This window comes from Odontesthes bonariensis, chromosome 10, assembly GCF_027942865.1.
Source record: "Odontesthes bonariensis isolate fOdoBon6 chromosome 10, fOdoBon6.hap1, whole genome shotgun sequence".
Lineage (NCBI taxonomy): Eukaryota > Metazoa > Chordata > Actinopteri > Atheriniformes > Atherinopsidae > Odontesthes > Odontesthes bonariensis.
Window position 1 is genome coordinate 31,107,553 of NC_134515.1, and position 25,108 is coordinate 31,132,660.

The 25,108-nt window shown below is 42.1% G+C and overlaps 1 protein-coding gene across 2 annotated transcripts in view; it reads right to left on the minus strand.

The window, feature by feature from the left end:
• Positions 1-25,108, minus strand: part of marchf9 (membrane-associated ring finger (C3HC4) 9) — a 34,904-nt gene that overhangs the window by 6,344 nt on the left and 3,452 nt on the right. For both annotated transcript variants that reach the window (XM_075475792.1, XM_075475791.1), the window contains one exon: positions 11,433-11,588. In XM_075475792.1, the coding sequence (XP_075331907.1) occupies positions 11,433-11,588 (156 nt within the window). The remainder of the gene's footprint in view (positions 1-11,432; positions 11,589-25,108) is intronic.

Below are 25,108 nucleotides of genomic sequence, written 5' to 3' on the forward strand. Positions count from 1 at the left end.
CTGTTGCGAGTTCTTTTTCACTCCCAAAAAGCTTTTAAGAGGGCAGGAAGTGAACGTAAATTAGGCAGTTTCTGTCTCTTTTTCCTTTGTGGAAAGAAAATGAAGATCTGGTTTATATCCACATACGTAAACATCCCCCACAGGAATGTTGGTTTTGTCAAAGTTTGAAAAACTCTTAATCCACACGGCACTGTGACTGCTACAAAGGGTTGGAGGAGGCCAAATGGTGTCTTATTGCTGCTCTTATTTCTAGCAAAGGTAGGGCAGGCTAGAATGTACTCCCGGACATCTGACTCTAAAGAAGGCCACCAGAAATATCATTGTAATAGTTTTACTGTGCGATGAATACCTGGGTAGAGGGTGAATCCAGATGTATAGGCCTAATAAATGACGGCGGAGCGGCAAGATCCTCAGGACCAAATTGTGATTGGGGGGAGCAGTGTCAAGATCATGGTCTGAAGCCAGGATTTAAAATCCGACCATCGATATCCTACGTAACGTCTCAGAAAAACTGCAGGATTGGGTAAGGATCCGGTCTGTTTCTGTGGAATCCTCCTGGGAGACAAACTGTTAGGATTTAATATTGTGGGTGCCTGGACGGTAGGTGATAGAGAAAGAGAATCGGCCAAAAAATAGGGACCAACGGGCCTACCGGGAATTGAGTCTCATGGCATTTTGAAGGTATGAAAGATTTTTGTGATCTGTCCATACAATAAAAGGGTATTTAGCTCCCTCCATCCAGTGCCTCCATTCATCCAGAGACAACTTGATTGCTAATCATTCTCTGTTACCCACGTCATAATTTTGTTTGGCTGGAGTTAGATGACGGAAAAAGTATGCACATGGCTGCAGCTTATCCTCCTGTTCCGAACGTTGGGAGAGGACAGCCCCTACCCCCGAGTCAGAGGCATCCACTTCCACAGTGAATTGTCTCTTAGGATATGGTTGAATCAGAACAGGAGTGGAGGTGAATCTTTCTTTGAGTTCTTTGAAGGCAGAATTGGCCTCGGGGGACCAGTGGAAAGAAATCTTAACAGAACCGAGTCTGATTATAGGCAAGGCAATAGCCGCATTCGGACAGTCCACCTCGAATTTCATTTTAATAACTGCCCTTCCCCAGGGAACTGTTTCATTTTACATTCGCACATGAGTCGGGACCTTGATAGGGACTTATGCGACGCAACCGTCTGCGACAGTGACGTGTTACTTTAGCGCCACACCCAACAACAAAACAAAACAAAACCCGCGAAAAGTAAAGAGAGAAGGAAAAAACACCAAGAAGCTGATCTGGAGAGTGGGGGGGCCACCGTGTTCATGGTCTGCATGATGGTGATATTAATCATGGACAATCACATCGGGTGTCTAACATCGAGGCTGGAAGAGCACACAGAGAGAGTCAGGAGACGAAGAATCGAGCGCAGGCGATACTTCTTTGTTTCATGAAGGAAGGAAGGAAGGAGAGCAGAGCGCTGCAGACAAAGTAGTATACGACGTGTAAGTTTAGGCCCTATTACTTAAAAGGTTATAGGAACTGCAAAAGGTTCCTACAGTGAGAATGCGCCTATCTGACTGTAGTTCCTCATGAATCGGCGGTAGAAATTGGCAAACCCTAAGAACCTCTGAAGTTGCGTACGGTTTGATGGTATTGGCCAGTTGGCTACAGTGTTGATTTTCTCTGGGCCCGTCTTCACCTGCCCACCCTCGAAGATGTAACCAAGGAAGGTGACTGAGGTTGTATGGAACTCGCATTTTTCTGCCTTGACATATAGGCGATTTTCCAAGAGCATTTGGAGGACCAGTCTGATATGCTGTTTGGGCTCTTAAAGAGATCTAGAAAAAAATCCATCTTAACAGGTTAAAGAAGTGTCTGAGGACATAATTCACTAGAGCTTGGAATACTGCTGGGGCGTTAGTGAGGCCAAAAAGCATCACCGAACACTCAAAATGGTCAAATGGAGTGTTGGGTTTTTGGGTGCAGGTATGGCAGAATTAAGTCAATTTGACAGACAGAAGTGGCTCCAACTGTATGCGTTGATTGGACCAGTGGATGTGAGGGTTATGAAGAGCGAGCCAGGGAAAACAAAGAATTAGTGGATGACTGGAAACAGGAAAATTTTAATTATTTCATAGTGGTTATCAGAAACAATCAAAGTGAGCGGCTGCGTCTTGTGTGTAATGGTGGTAAGGAGTTGACCATTTAATGCGCAGACAGTAATTGGAGAGCGTAACCATACCCTGGGGAGTTGTAGTTGAGCTGCGAGGTTAGTGTCCAAGAGGTTTTGTTCCACTCCAGAGTCGATTAATGCTTGTATTCTTTTGGTAGATTTTCCTAACTGCAGTAATATGTGCAGTGAAACGTGGTGGATTTGAATGTTGCCCACCAGTACTCCTGCCTTTATTGATAAGCTCTGTCTTTTTGTCCGAACTGGTCAGTGAGCGATAAAGTGGCCATGAGCGCTACAACGATGAACAACTCGGTGACTTTCTAGATTAACTAGACACCTTGCTCTCTTCCATCCCTGAGCATGAATGTCCCATAATGGTCCTAGGTGATATGAATATCCACCTTGACAGTCCTAACTTCAGATTTTCTGACATTAATGCACTCATTTGAGCTACAACTGGTTTGCAGTCCTCCAACTCATAAAGCTGGCAAAGAGCTAGATCTCATTTTCACAAGAAACTGTGCCACAGAGGCCCTGTCAATCACACCTCTGCTCTTTTCTGACCACTATTTCATTCAGTTCAGAGTGAGTCTCCCAAGAAGACCCTCTGCTTCCACCCCTATGGTTTCCGTCCGCCGCAACCTGTCGGCCACCCGCTTCTCTTCCGTTGTTGCCTCCGCTCTTCCGACCTCCAGCACATTCTCCTCCCTTGAGGTTAATGATGCCACGGAGTCCCTCTGCTCTACACTGAGGTCATGTCTGGATAGTCTGTGTCCTCTATCCACCAAACCTGCTTGATCCCACCAGTCCCACCCTTGGTTAATGATACTTTCCGAGCGTTGCGCACCAACCTCAGAGCTGCTGAAAGGAAATGGCACAAATCAAAAGATCCTGCAGATCTAACTAAATTCAAGGCACAAGTGTCATCATTCTCATCCAGTGTCACTAATGCAAAAAAAGTCTTTCTACATTGACAAGATTCACAGTACTACTGACACCCGGAAACTTTTTCCACTTTCAAAACTCTACTTAATCCACCGCCTACGCAACCTGCTACTAATTTGACGGCAGACACCTTTGCCTCATTCTTTACTGACAAAGTGGTAGCTATAAGCAAACAGTTTACTGAACTGCCCACACCCGAACCTTGTACCACAAAATCGGCAGGCTGAAGTCCTACTGCATCATTTTCTCCATTCACCCCTCTCACTGAGGGCTGTTTGTCTAAACTTCTCACATGTAGCCGTCCTACTACATGCCCGAAGGACCCTGTTCCTACTAATATATTCCAATCCATTGCTCCTACGGTAACTGCAGCGGTCACACATGTGATTCATGCTTCACTGACATCTGGCACATTTCCTACCACATTCAAACAAGCTCGGGTTACACAGCTACTCAAAAAACCTTCCCTCCCTCCAACTCATGTGGAGAACTATCGGCCAGTCTCAATCCTCCCGTTTCTGTCTAAAACCATTGAAAGGGCGGTCTTTAAGCAGGTCACTGATTACCTCTCACAAAACAACCTTGATCCAAACCAGTCTGGGTTTAAAAGTGGACACTCCACTGAAACTGCTCTGTTGGCTGTGACAGAAGCCTTAAAAGAAGCCAGAGCGACAGCTACGTCCTCAGTACTTATCCTGCTCGACCTATCGACTGCTAGAGATGCTTAACTCGAATATTTTGGGCGATCCGGGCTGATCGGATCATTTTGAGGAGGGGATTCGAGTTATACGGATCACTTGAATCACTTGAGTCACTTATTAAAAAAAAAACAAAAAAAACAAACAAACAAAAAACTTTCTGCCGTTTAGTGGCTATACGCCTCGCCTTTTTTTGTCCCATTTATCAATTCATTTTGATAAATCAAAGAGCAGCCTACGGCTACAATTTCATTCATTTATTTTTGTCAAGTAATAATTCAATGCCATTTTATCTGAAAGCCAGACACAACAGCTAGTGTGTGCATTTACACAGCGACAAATGTGGCAGCATTAGGTGAGGCAATGCTGAGTTTAGACCTACAAGGAAAGAACATGGAATGATCTTGCCCTCCCTATATCACTAAATGATTATTTTTCAACGACTGTACAAGATGCATTAAGCCACGCTAACCGAGCCTGTAGCGAGCTACAGAGGCTTCAGCAGTCAGATGGGTTGACGAGTCGACAATCCTTGCTGCCATTGTATCCTTTTGTCCATACTCTCTAGCATGGGCATCACAGGGAGAGCACACACTTCTGGTTTGAATCATACCTCCCTGGTCGGTCATTCAAAGTGTCCTGGCTTGGTCATACTTCTGCAGCGCACCACCTCGCCACAGGGGTACCCCAAGGCTCAGTACTGGGACCTCTTCTCTTTGCCATATACACCACCTCACTGGGCAAGATCATCCAATCACATGGCTTCTCATACCAATGTTATGCTGACGATGCCCAGCTCTATCTGTCATTCCCACCTGACGACCACACAGTCTCAGCAAGAATCTCAAACTGTCTCTCTGACATATCAAAATGGATGAAAGCCCATCACCTCCAACTAAACCTCTCTAAAGCTGAACTGCTTGTCTTCCCAGCCAAACCAACCATACACCACAGCATCTGCATCCAAACTGAATCCCTATCTCTTGCTCCACCAAAGGTAGCTAGAAACTTGAGTGTCATGATTGATGACCAACTAACCTTTAAAGAGCTTTTATTTGATGTAAAGCACTTTGAATTGTTTTGTACATGAAATGTGCTATGCAAATAAATTTGACTTGACTTGACTAAAGGCAAATGAGCGAATACTTTTCGCAATATAGTCTATTTAGGCTGATATTGCTTGAAAATAAGTCATGCCTCAAGACAGCTCTGTAGTTAAAGTCATAGCCATTATTGACACAAGATCAGCCGTTGTTTTGAGCTACTCATGTCCAATATCGTGTCTGACTAGACTGCAACTAATCATAAACCAAACATAGGAGAGTCTTTTTTTTTTATTTTCTGCTTGTCACTTCCAAGCCCACTCTGGGCACTTTGTTGTTTCGGAAGTCATGCACCTCTTGATATTTAGAGTAGGTCCATTTCTACAGTCATCTGTATGACCCATCAAAACCACGAAGGAACAACTATTGTAAATGTTACAAACACATAAAAATGGCTTGAAAGTGAAACTGAGAAATTAAAACCATCTAATTATGTTTGTTTATGCATATCATATTTCCTGTACAACTTTTCCTGAAGCTATTCCTGTGGTAATGCAGTGCCATTTCTCAGTAGCAAACCCTACTGTTTTGGAACAAAACTATAGTGAGTATATCGCAACTAAGGGGCCGGTATGGCGAGCATAATCGCAGCTTTATGGCACTTTCATTTCTCATCAGCATATAGATTCAGCCGCAGTCAGGCAAAGACACATCCCAACGCATCCTCTCTCTCCACCTAACTTCAGTATCAGATATTTTTCTAGATCAGTTTCTAGTTACTGATTAACTTAGAGAGAACCCTAACAATGTCTTCAGTAATCACAGTGTCCTTATCCTTCTTATTACTGTTAAATAATGCCTTTTTGACACTGGTTATTTACAAGGAGTTGCCTTGGTAGAAAGTAGCAATGAGGGAAAATCTCATCACCGGATATATTGACATCTCAACAGCATTAGTTATTTTAGTATTATCATAGCATGCAGACGTTCCTTGGTAGTGTCTGGTTGTTTGACCTCTAGAATCCATCCATCCATCCATTATCTTCCGCTGGTCCGGGGATCGGGTCGCGGGGGCAGCAGCTTGAGCAAAGAGACCCAGACGTCCCTGTCCCCGGCCACTTCCTCCAGCTCTTCTGGGGGGACCCCGAGGCGTTCCCAGGCCAGCCGAGAGACATAGTCTCTCCAACGTGTCCTGGGTCTTCCCCGGGGCCTCCTCCCAGTGGGACGGGCCCGGAACACCTCACCGGGGAGGCGTCCAGGAGGCATTCTCACCAGATGCCCGAGCCACCTCATCTGACTCCTCTCGATGCGGAGGAGCAGCGGTTCTACTCCGAGCCCCTCCCGGATGACCGAGCTTCTCACCCTATCTCTAAGGGAGAGCCCAGACACCCTGCGGAGGAAACTCATTTCGGCCGCTTGTATTCGCGATCTCGTTCTTTCGGTCACTACCCACAGCTCGTGACCATAGGTGAGGGTAGGAACATAGATTGACCGGTAAATCGAGAGCTTCGCCTTCTGGCTCAGCTCCTTCTTCACCACGACGGGCCGGTGCAGAGCCCGCATCACTGCAGACGCCGCACCAATCCGTCTGTCAATCTCCTGTTCCATTCGTCCCTCACTCGTGAACAAGACCCCGAGATACTTGAACTCCTCCACTTGGGGAAGGATCTCATTCCCGACCCGAAGAGAGCATTCCACCCTTTTCCGGCTGAAGACCATGGTCTCAGATTTGGAGGTGCTGATGGTCATCCCAGCCGCTTCACACTCGGCTGCGAACCGCTCCAGTGAGAGCTGAAGGTCACGGCCTGACGACGCCAACAGAACCAAATCGTCCGCAAAAAGCAGAGACCCGATTCTGAGGTCGCCAAACCGGACCCCCTCAACGCCCTGGCTGCGCCTAGAAATTCTGTCCATAAAAATTATGAACAGAATCGGTGACAAAGGGCAGCCCTGACGGAGTCCAACCCTCACAGGAAACATGTCCGACTTACTGCCGGCAATGCGGACCAAACTCTGACACCGGTCATACAGAGACCGAACAGCCCATATCAAGGAGTCCGGCACTCCATACTCCCGGAGCACCCCCCACAAGAGTCCCCGAGGGACACGGTCGAACGCCTTCTCCAAGTCCACAAAACACATGTAGACCGGTTGGGCGAACTCCCATGCACCCTCCAGGATCCTGCGGAGGGTATAGAGCTGGTCCACTGTTCCACGGCCAGGACGAAAACCACACTGCACTGCACCTCCTGAATCCGAGATTCGACTATCCGGCGGATCCTCCTCTCCAGTACCCCCGAAAAGACCTTACCAGGGAGGCTGAGGAGTGTGATCCCCCTATAGTTGGAACACACCCTCCGGTCCCCCTTTTTAAAGAGGGGGACCACCACCCCGATCTGCCAGTCCAGAGGCACTGCCCCCGATGTCCACGCGATGCTGCAGAGGCGTGTCAACCAAGACAGCCCCACAACATCCAGAGCCTTGAGGAACTCAGGACGGACCTCATCCACCCCCGGGGCCTTGCCACCGAGGAGTTTTTTGACCACCTCGGCAACCTCAGCCCCAGAAATGGGAGGTCCCACGTCCGAGCTCCCCAACTCTGCTTCCTCATCGGAAGGCGTGTCGGTAGGATTGAGGAGGCCCTCGAAGTACTCCCCCCACCGACTCACGACGTCCCTAGTTGAAGTCAGCAGAGCCCCGCCCTCACCATACACGGTGTTGACGATGCACCGCTCCCCCCCCCTGAGAATTTAGAAGAATTTTCTAATCACAAGAAAAGCATCTTGGTAACATTTTAATTTGAATCAGGGATTGTTATAATGCAATTTCTTTTGTGTGCATGCTCAGTGGTTTGGCAAAGAGTGACAGGTGAAGGAAGCCAGCGTTACTCGAACATATGAAGGAAGCTTTTTCTGTAGTGGAGTTAGCATCAAGGTGCTCAGATTAGCAAGTTTACATTTAGACTGACCATTTAAGCAATCATAGGGAAAACTCGCTGCACTATATAAGTCAGTAAGTTTGTAACAAGACCTGTTGGACAAGAACTAATGACAATGATGTATCTGTTCTGCCTCAACCCGAGCAAAAGCTTGTCTTAAATTGTCAAGGTGCATTCTTCTCTCTTTCTTTAGAAAAGAATCATCGATAAATATCATCACGAACAGATGATACTCCTCTTTTACTTTATTTATCATCAAAGAAAATTATTTTGCTGCTGTATAAATACATTTAATGATAAACAACAAAATAAAACAAAATAGAATAAAATCAATTGACAAACTTTTGAAAAGTTTAAGTGTAACAGAGAACAGAGAGAGATGTGGTTGAAATCTTTAGAGATTGCCATGAATGGATCAAGGAACTGTTGATATCACACTCAGCATTGTTATTTAACATTTGCAGCCAAAAATTCAACATCTGGCGTGCAAAGATGCTTCTTCTTTATGATATGTCCAGGCATAACTTGGGCCATTGTAAAGCTGTTTCATTGCTGCTCCAACTGTCAAAAGAATTTCCCCATCGGCATGATTATGGATTATAACATGTAAAAAAGAATTACCAGCAGAAATCATTCCATTGCCACAAAGTCTTTCAAACAACAGCTTTTTTTCTTTTACAAAAAAACTATGTGAAAAATCTCAAGAAGATACAAAGAAAGACTCAACATGTCCAGAGCTGCTACAGCAGGTTGCCAATAGTGTAGCACTTTCTAGAATGAAAAAGAGTCCTTAGAATAGAATAAAACGATTCCTTACGACTGTCTGGAAATAGTACAAGCGTTGAGCAGCCTCTCCAAATATCTCTTGTAAAAATGTCAGCTCCACTCATATTGCCATCTTGTTTCTGTGCTCACAGCCTCAAAGTCTTAGTAGGTCTGGTTGGCCATAACCCCAGCCCCAGCCCCTGACCTAAGCAGTTATTTGCCTTGGTATGGCAAAGGTTTGGTAGCAATATATATATATATATTTTTTTTGGAGCAGGAGCCAGGGCTTTGGTGGCTGAAACAGAAATAACTGGTTCTAAATTAGGTTCTCTGAACCAGCACTGAAACCACAATAGTAGAAAAGAACCTTATTGTTTATGGAGTCAGATTGTTGTAAGATGTGCAGAAAAAAAACACAGACCACCAGGGAAAAGCTATTGGTTGCCTTGATAGTAGCATCAATGACACCTTCACACATATGCAAGTTAACCATGCCACAGGTCCAGATACACCCCTACATCATCACAGACACGGGCTTTTGCATTTATCGCTGATAGCAATAGTCTTTGTCATTTTTAGCAGGTAGAACCTGACAGGTTTTATTCTATGAAAGTAGCTGAAATGTGGACTTATCTGACCAATGAAAAATGTGTCCACTGTCTTTTTATCCATCTGAAATAAGCTTGTGCCTCAAAATATCAGTGGCATTTCTGCACAGAGTTGATACATGGCTTCTTCCTTGCATACTACAGTTTCAAGTTATATTCCTGGATGTAGCGGTTGACTGTGAGTCAAAATGGTTTTCCAAGTTACAATATAATAATTACGTCATGATTCAATTTAGCCCATGTGGTTAACTATGTCATGATGGTATGATGGTTTCTCATCCAGTCAGCCAGCATGTCCATGTGGGGCCCATGAGGTTTAAATTTGGGCTGCAGATATGGGTCCCAAGTGGGTTTGTCCGCAGTTTCCACGGTGGCTCCACCTGTGTTTGCCCATATGGGTTTCAAGTTGTTGTTTGGCTTTAGTTGGAATTTGCATTTAGCCAATTTGAATGTGAACATTCTTTTACTTTGTGTGATGTGTTTATCTGTATTGCCTTTGGAATAATTTAAGGTTTAGGGTAACCCTGACCCCTAACCCTTCAAGTTGCACTTTGAAACCCCTATGGGCAAACACAGGTGAGGCCATCATGTCAACTGCAGACAAACCCACTTGGGACCCAAATCTGCAGCCCAAATTTAAACTTCACGGGCCCCACATGGACATGCTGGCTGAGGTCACACTCACAAATGGTGTTTGGCCTTTGCACTCCGAGATTTCCCCAGATAGTTACTAGTTTAAATTAAATAATAACAGCGATTTAACCATCATTGGTAAAAAGTAACTATATCGTTGCTAAATTATTACTATACTATTACTAAATAGTTTTGCCTTGTTGTCATATCTAAAGTTGTTTCTTAAGTAATTATGAAGTTTTTGGGGCCTGATTACTGTTTAATTTTAAATTTCTGACTGATATTACCTCAGTGTTGCTATTGTTACTATGTGGCTATAATCTTGTTGTTACTTTGGAAATTACATGGTATTTACTTAATTATTCTATCTTTATAATCAATCCATCCTATTACTGAGATTTAATTCAAAGTGCAAACAAATTTTGTTGCATTTCATGAGAACTTCCCCTTTATTCTGGAAACTGGACTTGTAGCTTTTAAATGTGAAGTAAAACAATGTATATTCTGGTCTAAAATACAAAACTGCTGATGTGTGAAGTAGCTTATTATAGAAGTGTGTCATTCAAATAATCCAAACATGACCAATTAACACACACATTTTTCAAAGGGTTTTGTTGGCTATGTTCATAAAAAAGGGCAGAAGGACAGTGACGCAGAAGGAAAATGAGTCAGCACAATATGGCAGTACTCATGACAACACCTGCCTGTGACTTGACTTATGATGAAAGGTCACAAACAGCAGTGACTCTTTTCATGTTATATTTTCTTCCTGTCTGAGTCTGTCTTATATTTAAGAACTGATGGTCACCGATTACTTTGTTTATACAGGTTAAAGGATAACTGCGGTATTTTCAACATTAAGCCTCATTTATGAGTCGTCTGCAATGTTTTAGAACCCCCCTCACCGCTTTTTGATGTTTCCTGCTGTCTCCGGTATTTGCCTAATTTTGATTCTTCTCAACCTGCTTCAGAATGGCAAGCATGGTGCATGTCCAAAAAGGTCCGTAAAAGCACCATAAACGTCCGTTTTCAAAATCATCAACTCACCGGAGTGGTTACTGGTGTGCACTGGTAATCCATATCAAATTTCGTTGCGAAAAGTTGCTTCTGTCGTGTTTTATTTGACATTTTGTACTGGATGTTCATTGATATTACTCCGCCACCGCTAAGAAAATAGTGCGAGCATGAACGAGCTGCCAAATAACACACGACAGAAGCAACTTTTCGCAACGAAATTTGATAAGGATTACACCAGTAACCACTCCGGTGAGTTGATGATTTTGAAAACAGACATTTATGGTGCTTTTACGGACCTTTTTGGACATGCACCATGCTTGCCATTCTGAAGCAGGTTGAGAAGAATCAAAATTAGGCAAATACCGGAGACAGCAGGAAACATCAAAAAAGCGGTGAGGGGGGTTCTAAAACATTGCAGACGACTCATAAATGAGGCTTAATGTTGAAAATACCGCAGTTATCCTGTTAGTGATAGTTTCCAACAGCTTATTAGACTGAACTGTGTTGGCTTGTCAGAGCCAAATTAATTTAGACAGGCAGAGAATCAATTAATGTTCAATAAGAGCAAAGTTTAAGTGTGTTTTCCCAGAGTTATGTGCTTCTGACTCTTTTTGTGTTACCTGCAGTGGATTCTTGGTGCTGATTGCCAGGACCTGATACTTGAAGTAGCAGAGCTCACAGCTCCAGGAGCCTCTCTCGCTTATCCATCGTATGAGACAGGGCTGATGGGTGCAGCGCACAGAACCGTCACAACGACAGGGGCTCAATAGCTCCCCCTGCAGGACAGACAAGGCAAACAAAGATTTGTTTTTATTTAAAGAGACATATGTCAATGAAAAACAGTTACAGTGTTTTTTCACAAGGAACTTATGTTTGACTTTTTGACAAGAAAAGAATTTTCTGTTGAATGAGAGTTAGCTGAGTCTCTATCAGTTTACTGAATATGAACCTACAGTAGCACCAGTTTAGCTTAGCACACACAATTGAAACAAGGTGGCCTATCAAACCTCATTAAAGTCTCTAAAAGAAAGCTAAATGAATAAATATTCATATAACCATAATTAGCATTATATGTATCACAAATTAAATATTCCATATTTTTTCAGTGCATTATTTTTTCACAATGTACACATTCAAATTAATATTAGAGCAGAGTTCTTTTTGCCAAATATTACAGCCATTTGCCAAGAGCTACAAAACCTTAGAACCTTCCAACCAGTCCTCCTAACAATACAATGATGCAGGTCATTTGTTCATGCCCTAAAATCTAAACTAAAATGGTGTTGTGTAAAGTACCATATCTACAAGTGGCAGAAGGGAGATTTGGCTTATTTGTAGGCTTCCACCTCAATGCAGACGTCATTAGTTTAAGAAGCCACGTGTCTTATGTCTCCATAATGAGGAGGGGAGAAGGGTGTTATGATTTCCAAAGCTAATAAACCATTTTTATTCATAATCACATATAGAAAACATGTTAGATGTTGAAAGTGGGACATTTTACTATTTCATGAAAAATATGAACTCATCTTGAATTTGATGTCAGCAACATTTTGAAAAAGGTTGGGACAGGGACAACAAAATGCTGGAAAAGTAAGTGATGCATAAAAGAAACAGCTGAAGGAACATGTTGCAACTAATCAGGTTAATTGGCAACAGATCAGTAACATGACTGGATATAAAAAGAACACATCAGACATACAGAGTCTGATGGGCAGAGATTCATCATCTTGCAAAAACCTGCGTCTACAAGAATAAAGAAAAGAAATAGAATAGAATAGAAATAGAATAGAAAAATACTTTATTCATTCCCCAATGGGGGAAATTCAAATTAGTCAAGTAGCTCAATTTTTTTTTAAATATTTACAATGATTGTATTAACAACAACAGTAATAATACCAATTCTAGTAAAAATACTATTACTAACTAATAATAATAATAATAAATGACTAAATAAACAAATAAATAAATAAAAATCAATCAATCAATTTGAGAAGAACTCAGCAGTCACTGTTAAAAAGCCTTATGTCTGTGGGAACAAAGGACCTTCTGAACCTCTCAGTCCTGCAGCGCAGAGAGATGAGCCTCTTATTCTCCAAAACAGAATACAATTTCCTCCTCATCCGTTGCTCCACCACAGCACTGAGAGGGTCCAGCCTTCTGCCTACAACAGAACCAGCCTTTTTTTTACCAGTTTGTCCAGGTGCCTACAGTTTTTGTCTGTAGTGCAACTCCCCCAGCAGACAGCAGCATAGAACAGTGCACTCTCAATGATAGTGTGATAAAACATGCACATCATATCACTGCAGACATTGAAGGACCTGAGCCATCTCAGGAAAAAGAGACGGCTCTGGCCCCTCCTGTACACTGCTTCTATGTTGGCAGACCACTCCAGTTTATTATCGAGCACCACCCCCAGGTATTTGCAGGTCTGAACAGTCCCTATCTCCCCTCCATCAATGCAGACTGACTGGTATGGGGTTTTAGATCTTCTGAAGTCCACCACCAGCTCTTTGGTTTTGGTGGTGTTCAGGAGCAAACAGTTATTTTTGGTCCAGTCAGTAAAGGCCTCCACAAGGTCCCTGTACTCCTTCTCCTGTCCACCATGCACACATGCCACAACAGCCGTATCATCAGAATACTTCTGAATGTGGCAGGACTCTGAGTTGTACCTGAAGTCCGATGTGTACAGGGTGAAAAGAAAAGGAGCCAAAACAGTACCCTGCGGAGCCCCAGTACTGCATTCCAGAAACACATTTCCCCATCCTGACATACTGTGGTCTGGCAGACAAATGGTCTATAATCCATGATGTCAGGGAGGGGGACACACCCATACCTAGCAGCTTGTCTTTCAGTATGGAAGGCTGTATGGTGTTGAAGGCACTGGAGAACTCAAAGAACATGATTCTCACATATGAACCAGGCACATCCAGATAAGCATATGCCCGATGCAACATGTACAGAATCGCGTCTTCCCCTCCTATGTGTTTCTGGTAGGCAAACTGGAGGGGATCAAGAGCCTCAGCAACCTGCAATCTCATGCGACGAACAAGGAGTCTCTCCAAGGTCTTCATGATATGAGATGTCAAAGCCACCGGTCTGTAGTCATTCAGCTCCACCGGTTGCCCTAATTTGGGCACCGGTATGAGACAAGAAGTTTTCCACAGCACCGGGACTTTTTCCATCTGAATGCTCATATTAAAGAGCCTCTGAAGAGGGACTGCTAGTTGACCAGCACAGTCCCTCAGAAACCTTGGACAGACTCCATCTGGGCCTGCAGCCCTCCCTGACTTAAGTCTCCTGAGCTCAGCTCCAACCTCCTCTAAAGTTAGATACAGAGGTTGTAGCGGAGGGATGGCTACAGGAGTGATGTTGCTATCAACCATAGAGATGGGGGTGGGGGTGCAGCTGGACAGAGGAGGGCTAGTGGTGGGAGTTGCTGCAGAGGTGGAGGTGCAGCTGGACTGAGGAGGCCAGGTGGTGGGAGCAGCCAACAGATGTGGAGATACAGCTGTGCTCAGGATGCCTGGAGGTAGAAGCTGCCGCAGAGGTGGAGGTGCAGTTGGGTTTAGTAGGCCTGGTGGTGGAAGCTGTCGTAGAGGTGGAGGTACAGCTGGACAGAAGAAACTTGTTGGTGACAGCAGTGGTAGAGGTGCAGTCAGGCGGAGGAGGAGGCTTGGCGATGCAGGTTGCCATTGAGGTGGAAGTACAGTAGGGCAGTGGAAGCAGTATAGAGGAAGCAGCTGTAGTGATGGGGGTGGAGGGAGCAGCAGCAGAGGTGGAAAAAGCCACACTATCAAACCTGTTGTAATATTGGTTGAAAGTATTGGCTCTGTCCACATCACCTTCCACAGACTGAGAGTTCTTCAGTCTGTACCCAGTGATGGTCCTCATGCCCCTCCACACCTCCTTGGTGTTATTGTTCTCCAGCTGTCGCTCTACCTTTTTCTTGTACTCCACATTAGCTCGACGTAGTGTTTTTTTAAGCTCCTGTTGTACACTCCTCCGCCTTTCTCCATCCCATTCTGGAACGCCCTCTTTTTCTGGTTCAGGAGGTCTTTGATGTCACTGGTGATCCATGGTTTATTATTTGGATAGCACCTTACAGTCCTGACTGTAATCACAGTGTCCCTACAGAAGTTAATGTAGTCTGTGATGGTGCTGACCCTCCTGTCCAGGTCAATGTCCATTTCGTCTTCCTCCAGCAGTACAGCCCAGTCTGTGACATCAAAGCAGTCTCTCAATGCAGCACTCGCCTCTGGTGACTACTTCCTGAAAGATCTGGTAGTAACAGGAAGTCTCTGTACACATGGTCTGTATGTGGGTTGTAGATAGACCATGCTGTGATCAGATCTACCCAGTGGTGGAAGAGACACTGCCCTGTAAGCCTCCTTCACGTTAGCATAGAACAGATCTAATGTCTTTTCTCCATGTGTTGGACAGTCCACATACTGTACAAACCAGTCAGGCAGGAGGATAGAGAGACGTGGTTGAAATCCCCTGTGATTGCAATGAATGCCTCAGGATGCTGGGTCTGTATCCTAGCAACGGCGTCATGGATGACGTCACACGGCGTTGTAGGTGCCGCCCTCGGTGGAATGTAAACAACTATGACGACTGTGTATGGGAACTCTCTGGGCGCATAGAACGCACGGAAACCAACTGACAGCATTTCGATGTCTGGACAACAAACCCTCTCCTTAACGGTCACATTGCGGGGGTTTACCCATCTCTGATTAAAGAACAGTATAAAACCCCCGCCTTTCCGCTTACCGCGAAATGAAATGGACATATAAATGCAGGGATCAAAGAATAAACTTAACTAAACAAATGAATAATAGTACTAATTCAATCAATGAATTAAACTGAAATTCAAATGGCAAAGAAAATAGATAGGGTTTTAACACATAATGGTAAATACAGTAAATATAGTTGGTAACTAAAGCAGAAAATATTATATAATTTAACATTCTACACATTTATTCGTGAATTTTTTTCTTTTAAATTAATTTTCCTGGCATTTATTCAATGAGTCATTTATCATTTTTGTACTTATTTCAGATTATGACAGTTTCAGTTCTCCATAACACCCAGCACAACCAACTCATGTTGGCTGAAGATCAAACCTAGTTCTCCCACACTACAGAGAAACAAATAGTGTATGTCACTAGCTGAACACCTTCTCTGACGCTTCAACAGATGGGAGTTTAAACTGTATCTTTTGTATCTTTCTGTTAGCAGTTGTGGAGAAATTATTTTCTAATTAGTATTCCAACAAATATCTACTGAAAAACCATCATTACAGAGAGAGATTTTTTTCATGTACAAACACATGTCTATGTCCAGAAAAGTCTTGATGTTCTCCTACATAGGTTGAAAAAGAAAACGTCATAGGATGATTTCATTGATCATAGGATCGAAAAGAGGACTTTTACTTAGAGGTGGGGTCTGAGATCTTGGAAAAACGGTTCCTGCAAGCTATATTTTTGAAAATACACAACCTTGCCTCTCCCTTCAGCCCACCCCTCGAAACCACGCCTTCAAAACACATGAACGCGTCACGAGTCTGTGAACGCGCAGGGGGGAGGGGGGCTGACGGTTGATTGGCGTGTCAGAATCCAATAGAAGTAACTCTCATCATTACTTCTATTGGTCAGACATTTCCTCTTGCTACACCCTCTATAATGGACTAAAAGATTTAGTTTTTTTTCCAAACATTCTATTTTAGTGGGTGCAATGGGGTTTTCAGACAATATGATAAAAAATGCTCCAGAAAACATCACAGACCCCACCTTTAAGGTCTGATTTACGTTGCATTCACATTGTACAAAAAACATCCAACAGCTTGTTGCAACTGTCGATATCCCTTTAATATCCTGCTCAGAATGAGAACTGGTAGCGGACATAGTGGACCTAATGAATTTAATCTTGACATCCAAGGAACTTCCCTTGTTTTCTAGAATGCAACACCGAAAAAGTTTAAACAAATAAAACAATTTTTTTGTTTGTTTGCTGTTTTTAAAATCTAAAGTCCAAATAGGTTTTCACCATGTCCATAAGTTTTTATGTTTTCCAAGAAATCCTGAAAAAACGTTACCCTCAATTCTATGGCCACAATTTTCTGCTTTAAATGTGCAGAGCGCCATCTTCCATCTCAGAAAAGTGAGGTCAGACGGTCCATGTGTTATACATAGAAGATAAGAGTAACAAGTCTTGACTACTTGCACAATGGGGCTGTACAACTATTTTACATACACTGTGAAGAATGAATGAGGGATTAAATGAGAGGCTACCTCAAGCTAAACAGATACATGCCACAGCATAGTGAGGGGTAGTAGCCACTCTCTAGGCCAAATGAACAGGAACTTCCTGTTCGCAGCTAGGACTGTGTCCGGTTGAGCGTACAAGTGACTGCCAGCTGCCAGAACTGGGCCCAGACTGTGTGAGCAGCTGCCGGTTGCTAAAACTCACTTGCTCTACTAGGTGAGTGGCTACAATCCGCTGTTATCACTGCTATCCCTGCTGTCATTGGGTGAGAGGCGAGGGAACACGTTGGACAGGTCGCCACACAGAGACAAAAGAGACACACAACCAGACACGCTCACTCTTTAAAATTTCAATTTGGACTCACCAATTGACCTAACATGCATGTTTTCAGATGATGGGAGGAAGCCAGAGTACCCAGAGAGAACCCCCACATACACAGGAAGAACATGCAAACCCCCCACAGAAAGGCTGCGATTTGAACCCGAAACCCTCTTGCTGTGAGGTGACGGTGCTTGCCACCACACCAACGTGAAGCCCCTAAGATTCCTAACTTCATACTTGTGCTTACTTATTATGTAAAACAGCCAAAGATGTGACAATTTGCAAATAACACTCAATGTTGGACTAACTATAACAAAGTACTGTCACATATTACCATTTTAATGCAGGGCATTTATCGTCTTCTGGACAGACCGTTTCAAATAAATGGGGCAGAAATGAACATTACACCCACTTTTCCAGATATCACGAAGCCTTTGCTCTGAGTTATTTTCAGATATTACCCTTTGAAAATACTGAATTCCAACTAACTTCTAAATTTACTGTCACATAATTTTTCTTACATGACACAGTAAATATAATATATATCAAAAGCATTAACATAAAAATAAAATGTTCCTATTAAATGTAAAAATGATCATTTCTTATTCAATTTCATATAATTAGTACTCAGTTCATATTATATATATATGTATATATTATATAGATATGTTTAGAATAAATGAATTAATTTCAATGTGTTAATGAGTGAGCTACTATATAATTGTATTCATAGATGGATTTTGTTTTGTTACTGATTAACGTTTTGCTCTTGTTTCAAGTCTTCATAAATAAGCAAAGCTAATCATCAGGCTCTATACCTTGTTTTGCAACCATAGGAGTTTCCTCTTTCTGGCCACTTCAAAGAATTTTAGTATAGGACACTTCCAGATTGGCTTTATTTTCCAGACTAGTAGGCCCTCCATCTGTTATATACAGTATATAATCTGCACTCTAATAGCAAACTTGACAAAAAAAGCACATCATTTACATGTACTTTTTAAATGATTTTTTTGGCTGATATCATTAAAAAGTCCCTTATTAAAAGCAAGCTGCTTCCAGTAAGTAAGTATACCTGAGCACACCACCAGTGGAGTTTCAGATTCTTGCCAGGGAGGGCAAATAAAACAACAACAAAAAAAACACCCGTCTAATAGACAGTCCCAAGATCTGAGCCAACCACACACTATGAAGCATATATAGCAGTGCATTACAACTCATATATAGCGTAACATCATGGTCTGATATATTTACTGTCACTGTGTGTGCTTCATGTCACTTATAAGTATTTATATTTTTTTTCATTATATTGTGTTTTTTCAAATTAATTTGGGAACACAGTAATTAACTCTTTTGACCACCGGGGGGGGGGCAATGCCTTCCCTGCCCTCCCGCAAACTCCGCCGATGGAGCAGACCCATTCAAAAAATTTTTTTGAAAAAGTCATTTTCGTACAACGGTCTTATCTAAAGGTACATATAGAATACTGGTATTTGATGATTTAGAGGATAGTATGACTGGCAAAATTTATGACGAGAACCGAGTTTTAGCAATAAGTCTTCATCAGCATACACACCACATTCAACAGTTAAAGAGACAAAATAAAGTTAAAGCACCAATCCACACAGAGCATGCATGATTATCTAAGATGATACATCTGTAAGAGGAAACTATGCAAAGTGTGGCAGGCCGAGTTTGCACACCATTTAAATGGTATATCAACTGGTGTATCCAACAGGTGCCCCCTCAGATCCAGCAGCGCAAGCGACATATATGATCATTTGGGTGATACAAACTGAACAGGGTTGCTTAGATGACAACAAGAAGGTAGCATTTGAAGCGCAATCCCATTGCTAGAGGTTGTCAAATACTGATAGTAGGACACAGACAGGTGCAAATCTGCGCTCCCTGTGTGGAGATAGCGCTGTTTGGGCAGCCTGTCATGCGAGGCTAATACGTGGTGGCTAGGGGCAAGCGCTAACCCTTCCACGTAAAACAACAACTTGCACACTGCAGAAACATCACACCACTTTATAAACCATCCGACAATAAAGTCACAAGCCTTACCATCTAAACCATATGCATGGTTCTCACATTACTGGCATGGGGACGTTACAAAACAACTTTATAAACAGCATGTAACTCACCGGCTGGTTGTAGGCTCGCGCATGTGAAAGCCCAAAAGAGTCGATGGACGATAATGACATATACAAAACAATTATCTTCTCTAGAAAAACTGCGTTCAAGTATTTCAAACATTACAATAATACATGCCCAGTAATATTGTTGTAATGTTTTAAATACTTGAACACAGTTTTTCTAGAGAAGATAATTGTTTTGTAAATGTGATTATCGTCCATCGACTCTTTTGGGCTTTCACATGCGCGAGCCTACAACCAGCCGGTGAGTTACATGCTGTTTATAAAGTTGTTTTTTAACGTCCCCATGCCAGTAATGTGAGAACCATGCATATGGTTTAGATGGTAAGGCTTGTGACTTTATTGTCGGATGGTTTATAAAGTGGTGTGACGTTTCTGCAGTGTGCAAGTTGTTGTTTTACGTGGAAGGGTTAGCGCTTGCCCCTAGCCACCACGTATTAGTCTCGCATGACAGCCTGTGCGAACAGCGCTATCTCCACACAGGGAGCGCCGATTTGCACCTGTCTGTGTCCTACTATCAGTATTTGACAACCTCTAGCAATGGGATTGCGCTTCAATTGCCCCGGAGTTCCCCTTTAAGGAACAAGTTACAAAAAATTGACTGGTAGCATTTTTGTCCTTTCAGTGGCTAATGTAGCCACCCTTCTTCATAATACCTGACGTGTGCTCGACATACACAAAGTCTGACAGTTTCTTGATCTGTTCATGATCCCATTCATGTCCCAGAAGCAGAAACCTCAACCTCCTAAATGCTAATCAGCAAGGTTTTTTTTTTTTCTATACTGTAAATGTCATGCTTAAGAAGGACCCGCAAGTTCTCAATCAGCCGCGGCTATTCAGAGACAACACGGGAAGCCGGGCAGCCTCTCCCATTCTCTGGCGAAATTGCCACATCTTCAATGTTAAATTGACGATAAAACAGTTATTCACAAAACACAAGATATGCCCAATACTGCATTTACTTTCATAACTACAACATGTTGTCCTGTAGCTTAATGAAGTGATTTGTTCTGAAATCGCCACCGTTCACTGAGGAAATCATGTTATGAAGCCGCCACTAACAGCCAGGCTTCCGAGCCGAGGGCTGCCCGGCTTCAGGAGGGGCCGGGAGAGTCAAGTTTTTTTCTACAATTCTAGGTCATCATTGGCTAAATCGACAAAAACTCATCACTTCCGAGGCTGCTCGGCGTCTCTGGGGGTAGAATAGACGTGTGCGTGTCAATATGAGGGGCTGTGTCGTGATGATTGGAGTTAGTGTTTTTGTCCATCATGAGAGATGTTGTGGCAGCCGAATTTTTAAGCGGGGAGAAGCACGCTGGAACTTCAGTCCCAAAGCGGATACGAAAGAGACTGGTTGTCTGTGAAGGTGCTGTCGGAGTTTCACTCATTTCCCATCGTTTCCATTTCCATCCTCACACACATACACTTTTGTAAATATTACACTGTAAATAAGAAACACATCATTGTTGTTTAGAAGTTTTGTCAATTATATTTCTGTTGTGCATTTGTTTGTCGTGTTAGCTTGTAGTTTTGTCACAATGGCGGCTATGCTCGCAGCTAAGCAGTTAGCAACACCAAATGTAGTTGACATGCTTTTAGCCAAGCGTTTTGATAGTCTGTCATACGCGTAATATGGGCTTCCCCTGTTTTAAAAGTCAGCTGCCGCCACTGTTCTCAAAAGCATTTAAGTGAGGTGAGGAAAGTCCAGGTTATTATTCAAATATCTTTAAGGCCTTTACAGGTTAGCCAAGCAGTGAAATACTACATGTGATGAGATGTTGTTCTGCATAAAGATCACAAATTTAGTGAATGCTGAAAACTTCTTCCTTTAACACAAATTGAAGAAAAGTATCTTCTAGAAACTGGCAGCAGATTTGAAAGTTGAATTTTCTATACAAGGTCCTGATTGGTCCAAAGATCCAATTAGCTCATGCTAACAACACTTTTCACTCCACTGATGCCTAATTGTGTCCTTAGTTTATTTGTGATCCAGTAATTATCCATACACCTGCCCCATCAAGAGTCATTCTATATAAAATGTCTGTAAAGGTGTTTCTTGGCATAATACTGCTTCTGCAGCTTGTGAATCTTATTAAATGGTTGCACTGACACTGGGTGTCAACCTAAGCTTAGAAACCCATCTTACTGTTTAAAGTAAAATTGATGAAAATTTAAGTCAAGGACAATATTCTTTCCTAAAAACATTTTTGTGAATGTGTGTGGGTGTGTGTGTTGGTGTCTTCTAACTAAACAGAATTTTTGGATTTTCACAAGGGATCAACTGAAACAAAGTAACATTCCATAACCTACTTTCCAAGTCAGATGTGTTTTTGTTTGTTTGTTTGTTTGTTTGGAATGGTGAGACATACCTGTTCAATCAACACAGGTTTAAGAAATCAGATTTCTGTCCTATATATTTTTTTCTGTCAGTCTGCTCTCTTGTCATTCCCTCTCCTGGCTCATTTGACTTTCCCACTTTCGGTAAAAGACTTCAAATGTCCCATCGTATAAAAAAGTTGGATTTGGCAGATGAACCACATTGCCACTCATAAACTTTAAAATAACTTGCGGGCTGACATTATAAAGATAATGCTGAGAAGGTCATAGTAAATGTGGGACGAAAAAAAAACTAATATGACAGCAAACATTTCCATTTTTTAAAATGTCAAGCTGTCATTGGTGTGTGTGTGTGTGTGTGTGTGTGTGTGTGTGTGTGTGTGTGTGTGTGTATGAGCATGCCCATTTTCAAAATGAGTAAGTGAATGTCACAATTAACTAAATCCAAATAATAACAAAGACCTTTAACAGCTTAAATTATTGTTTTAAATCATTTAAGCATAAATTGGATGTAAATTGTAATTGTTGTGTTCAGCAGAAAAACAAATAAAGCATTCTCTGCAGGTCTCTTTAATGATGTATATAAGATCATGTTGTAGTAAATGCAAAAGCTTATGTTTGCATTCACAATATGTATCAAACTGTTTCGATTGCAGTTCTACAAAGTATTACAACAATTCATTGAAATATCAAATTGGAAATTCAAACTCCTAAAAAGCATTGTTTGATCATCACATATTTGATCATCCTACTAAACACTACTGCTAGGGTGTACATGAAAACAATGTAGTTTTTGAAATCAAAGTGAGTGGGTGAGATACAGGTACTATCAATGAAAAGAAGTTCAATAATGACTATATACATGCCAGCCTTTAAAGCAAGTATATAACTTAAAGCAGAAAGTCTACACAAGAGAAAATGATGAAGTAAAAGCATGAAATGAAACACATTTAAAGTTTGGCATTAAAATCTAGTTTGCCATTCATAGCGCCTCCTTTTGATTGCCAGTCTGTGCACTTGATGGCCATATGACAACAAAACAACAAGATGTAAAAGGTCCCACCTGAATGAGCAAGATGGACTCGGCTAGGGGAACATAAAATAGAAAAAAGAACATGCATTGGTAGGTTGAAAAAACAACAAATCTATAGCTACATCACGTTCAAAGTTACCCTCATTTAAAGGATAAGGCTTGTGTTTTTTCACTATTTGTCTTTTGGTCAAACACTCAAACCAGTACAACACTAAAATTGAGACATAAATCACGGAAAAAGGTTTCCTTATAATTCAATCTGAACTTTTTCTTGAAATATCTTGATGCTTACATTCAAATTTTTGGGAACTATTTTTAGGGATAAATAATCAGGTCAGCAGTCTGGTGTATTTGGCACTGATTCAAAATGCCAGAAGTGTCACCAACTGCAGTAGTGTGGCTCATTAATTCATTCATACGTTTACCATTTTCAATAATTAATCACTACATATCTTTTGAAACCACAAAGCTTCACTGTTCAAGCAAATTAAACCATTTTACGACACCTAAACGAGTATGTGATAAGAGTGTATATACAGGAAAACAGCATTTTCTTCCATCATATATTAAAAAACAATGTGATGCATATACGAGTCCCACTAACAAAACACTGTTTAAAAAAGATCAATTTTTAATTCAAAGCAGCCTGTAACCTGTTAGGTTGGATTGTCTCTTTTAAAAAATGCCCAAAGGCTGCATTTGTTAAGTTTTCTGTTTTCCCTTTATATTTTCAGAGGACAATCTGCTGAAAATGCAACAAAGTCTGATAGTTAATCTGATTAAGTCTGATAGAGGTTATAATAGATGGATGGGGCCCAAAACATGAATGAATATCTTTATTCTTTTCATTCTGACAAAATATTTCACTTTAACCCAAATCATGTTCCTTAGGAACCAGAAATCAAGTTGTGGTTCAGCACAGACCAAACCAAACCGATATTATAGCCTAATTCTGCCCTGCCAAATGTGTTGTGCATGACCACATCAATGAAGGGAGTTTATATTTGCAGGCATAACTACTGTGTATGCATAGCCTGGGAATTCCCATGCTGCTTTGCGTGCGATTTCATTCACACTGCAAAGGCAGCCTGGAAACCACCGCCCTCATTTTTGCCTGAGTTAGGGAACCAATCACAGAAAGGGGGGGGGGGGGGGGGGGGGGCTGCAAGGCGATGACGACGTCTATGCGCGACACCGAAGCTTGTAGAGTGTTAATCCAACATGGCAGCGGACACAACGTTACCGTTCCATGCAGCCTTAGAAAGTGTTTTAAGTAGCTTAGAACGCAAGTTTACTTTTAAAAAAGAGCAACGTTTGGCGTTGAAAGATTTCATTGCCTTCTTCCTCGTCGAATTTCTGTCGCTCTACATACGTCATCTGGTATAAGTGATACAATTGGCTATGAATCGCGCGCAAAGCAGCATGGGAAGAACCAGACGTCATTTGATAGACATTCGTAGTGCCCAATAAACGGCTCTAGGCATTCGTAAACCACGCCTCAAATACGAGAAAATGCACACCTAGTTCCCAGACCACCATCTCATCGAGATGTGGACGCGTCAGCCAGGCTAGCTGATGCTAGTAATGCCTCATTGGAGCTCATGTGGCAAAATCATCAATAACTTCAACAAACATTTACAGCTTTACCTCACTATTTATTTTAAGACTTAAGATCTTAGTATCATAAGATTTTTTCCCCAAGTTTTCTGTGTTATGGTGTCACATGATTAATGACAAATAAATTAAAAGCTGGTAGTAAGCTGACTACTTGGATGCATTGTGATGTAGGGTTTGCTTCCATTATTTTAAGTTGAAGCTTGGTGCCAACTTGTTACTCCACTGGCATGGGTTATGGGTTCACATGGCAGAAGCAGAATTTCTGTGATAAGAATATATTATGAGTACCACTACTTCTGTGGGCAAATATGTTGCATTTAGATGCACAAAAATGACTATCGGGTCTCAAATGCACTCTTAAAGAAATAATAGTCTCGTATGAACAACATTTTGTCTTTCTAATACAGTTTTATTTTGAATATGTGATATCTGATGGTTATTAATAGAATAGATAAATGCAAAGATGTGCATGTATCTGCTCAGATTACTGTGGTGCCATGTTCCACTGTGTAGCACAATCTGTTTGACTGAGCTTTTAACAAGTTCTTATGAGATGTGAAGCTGCACT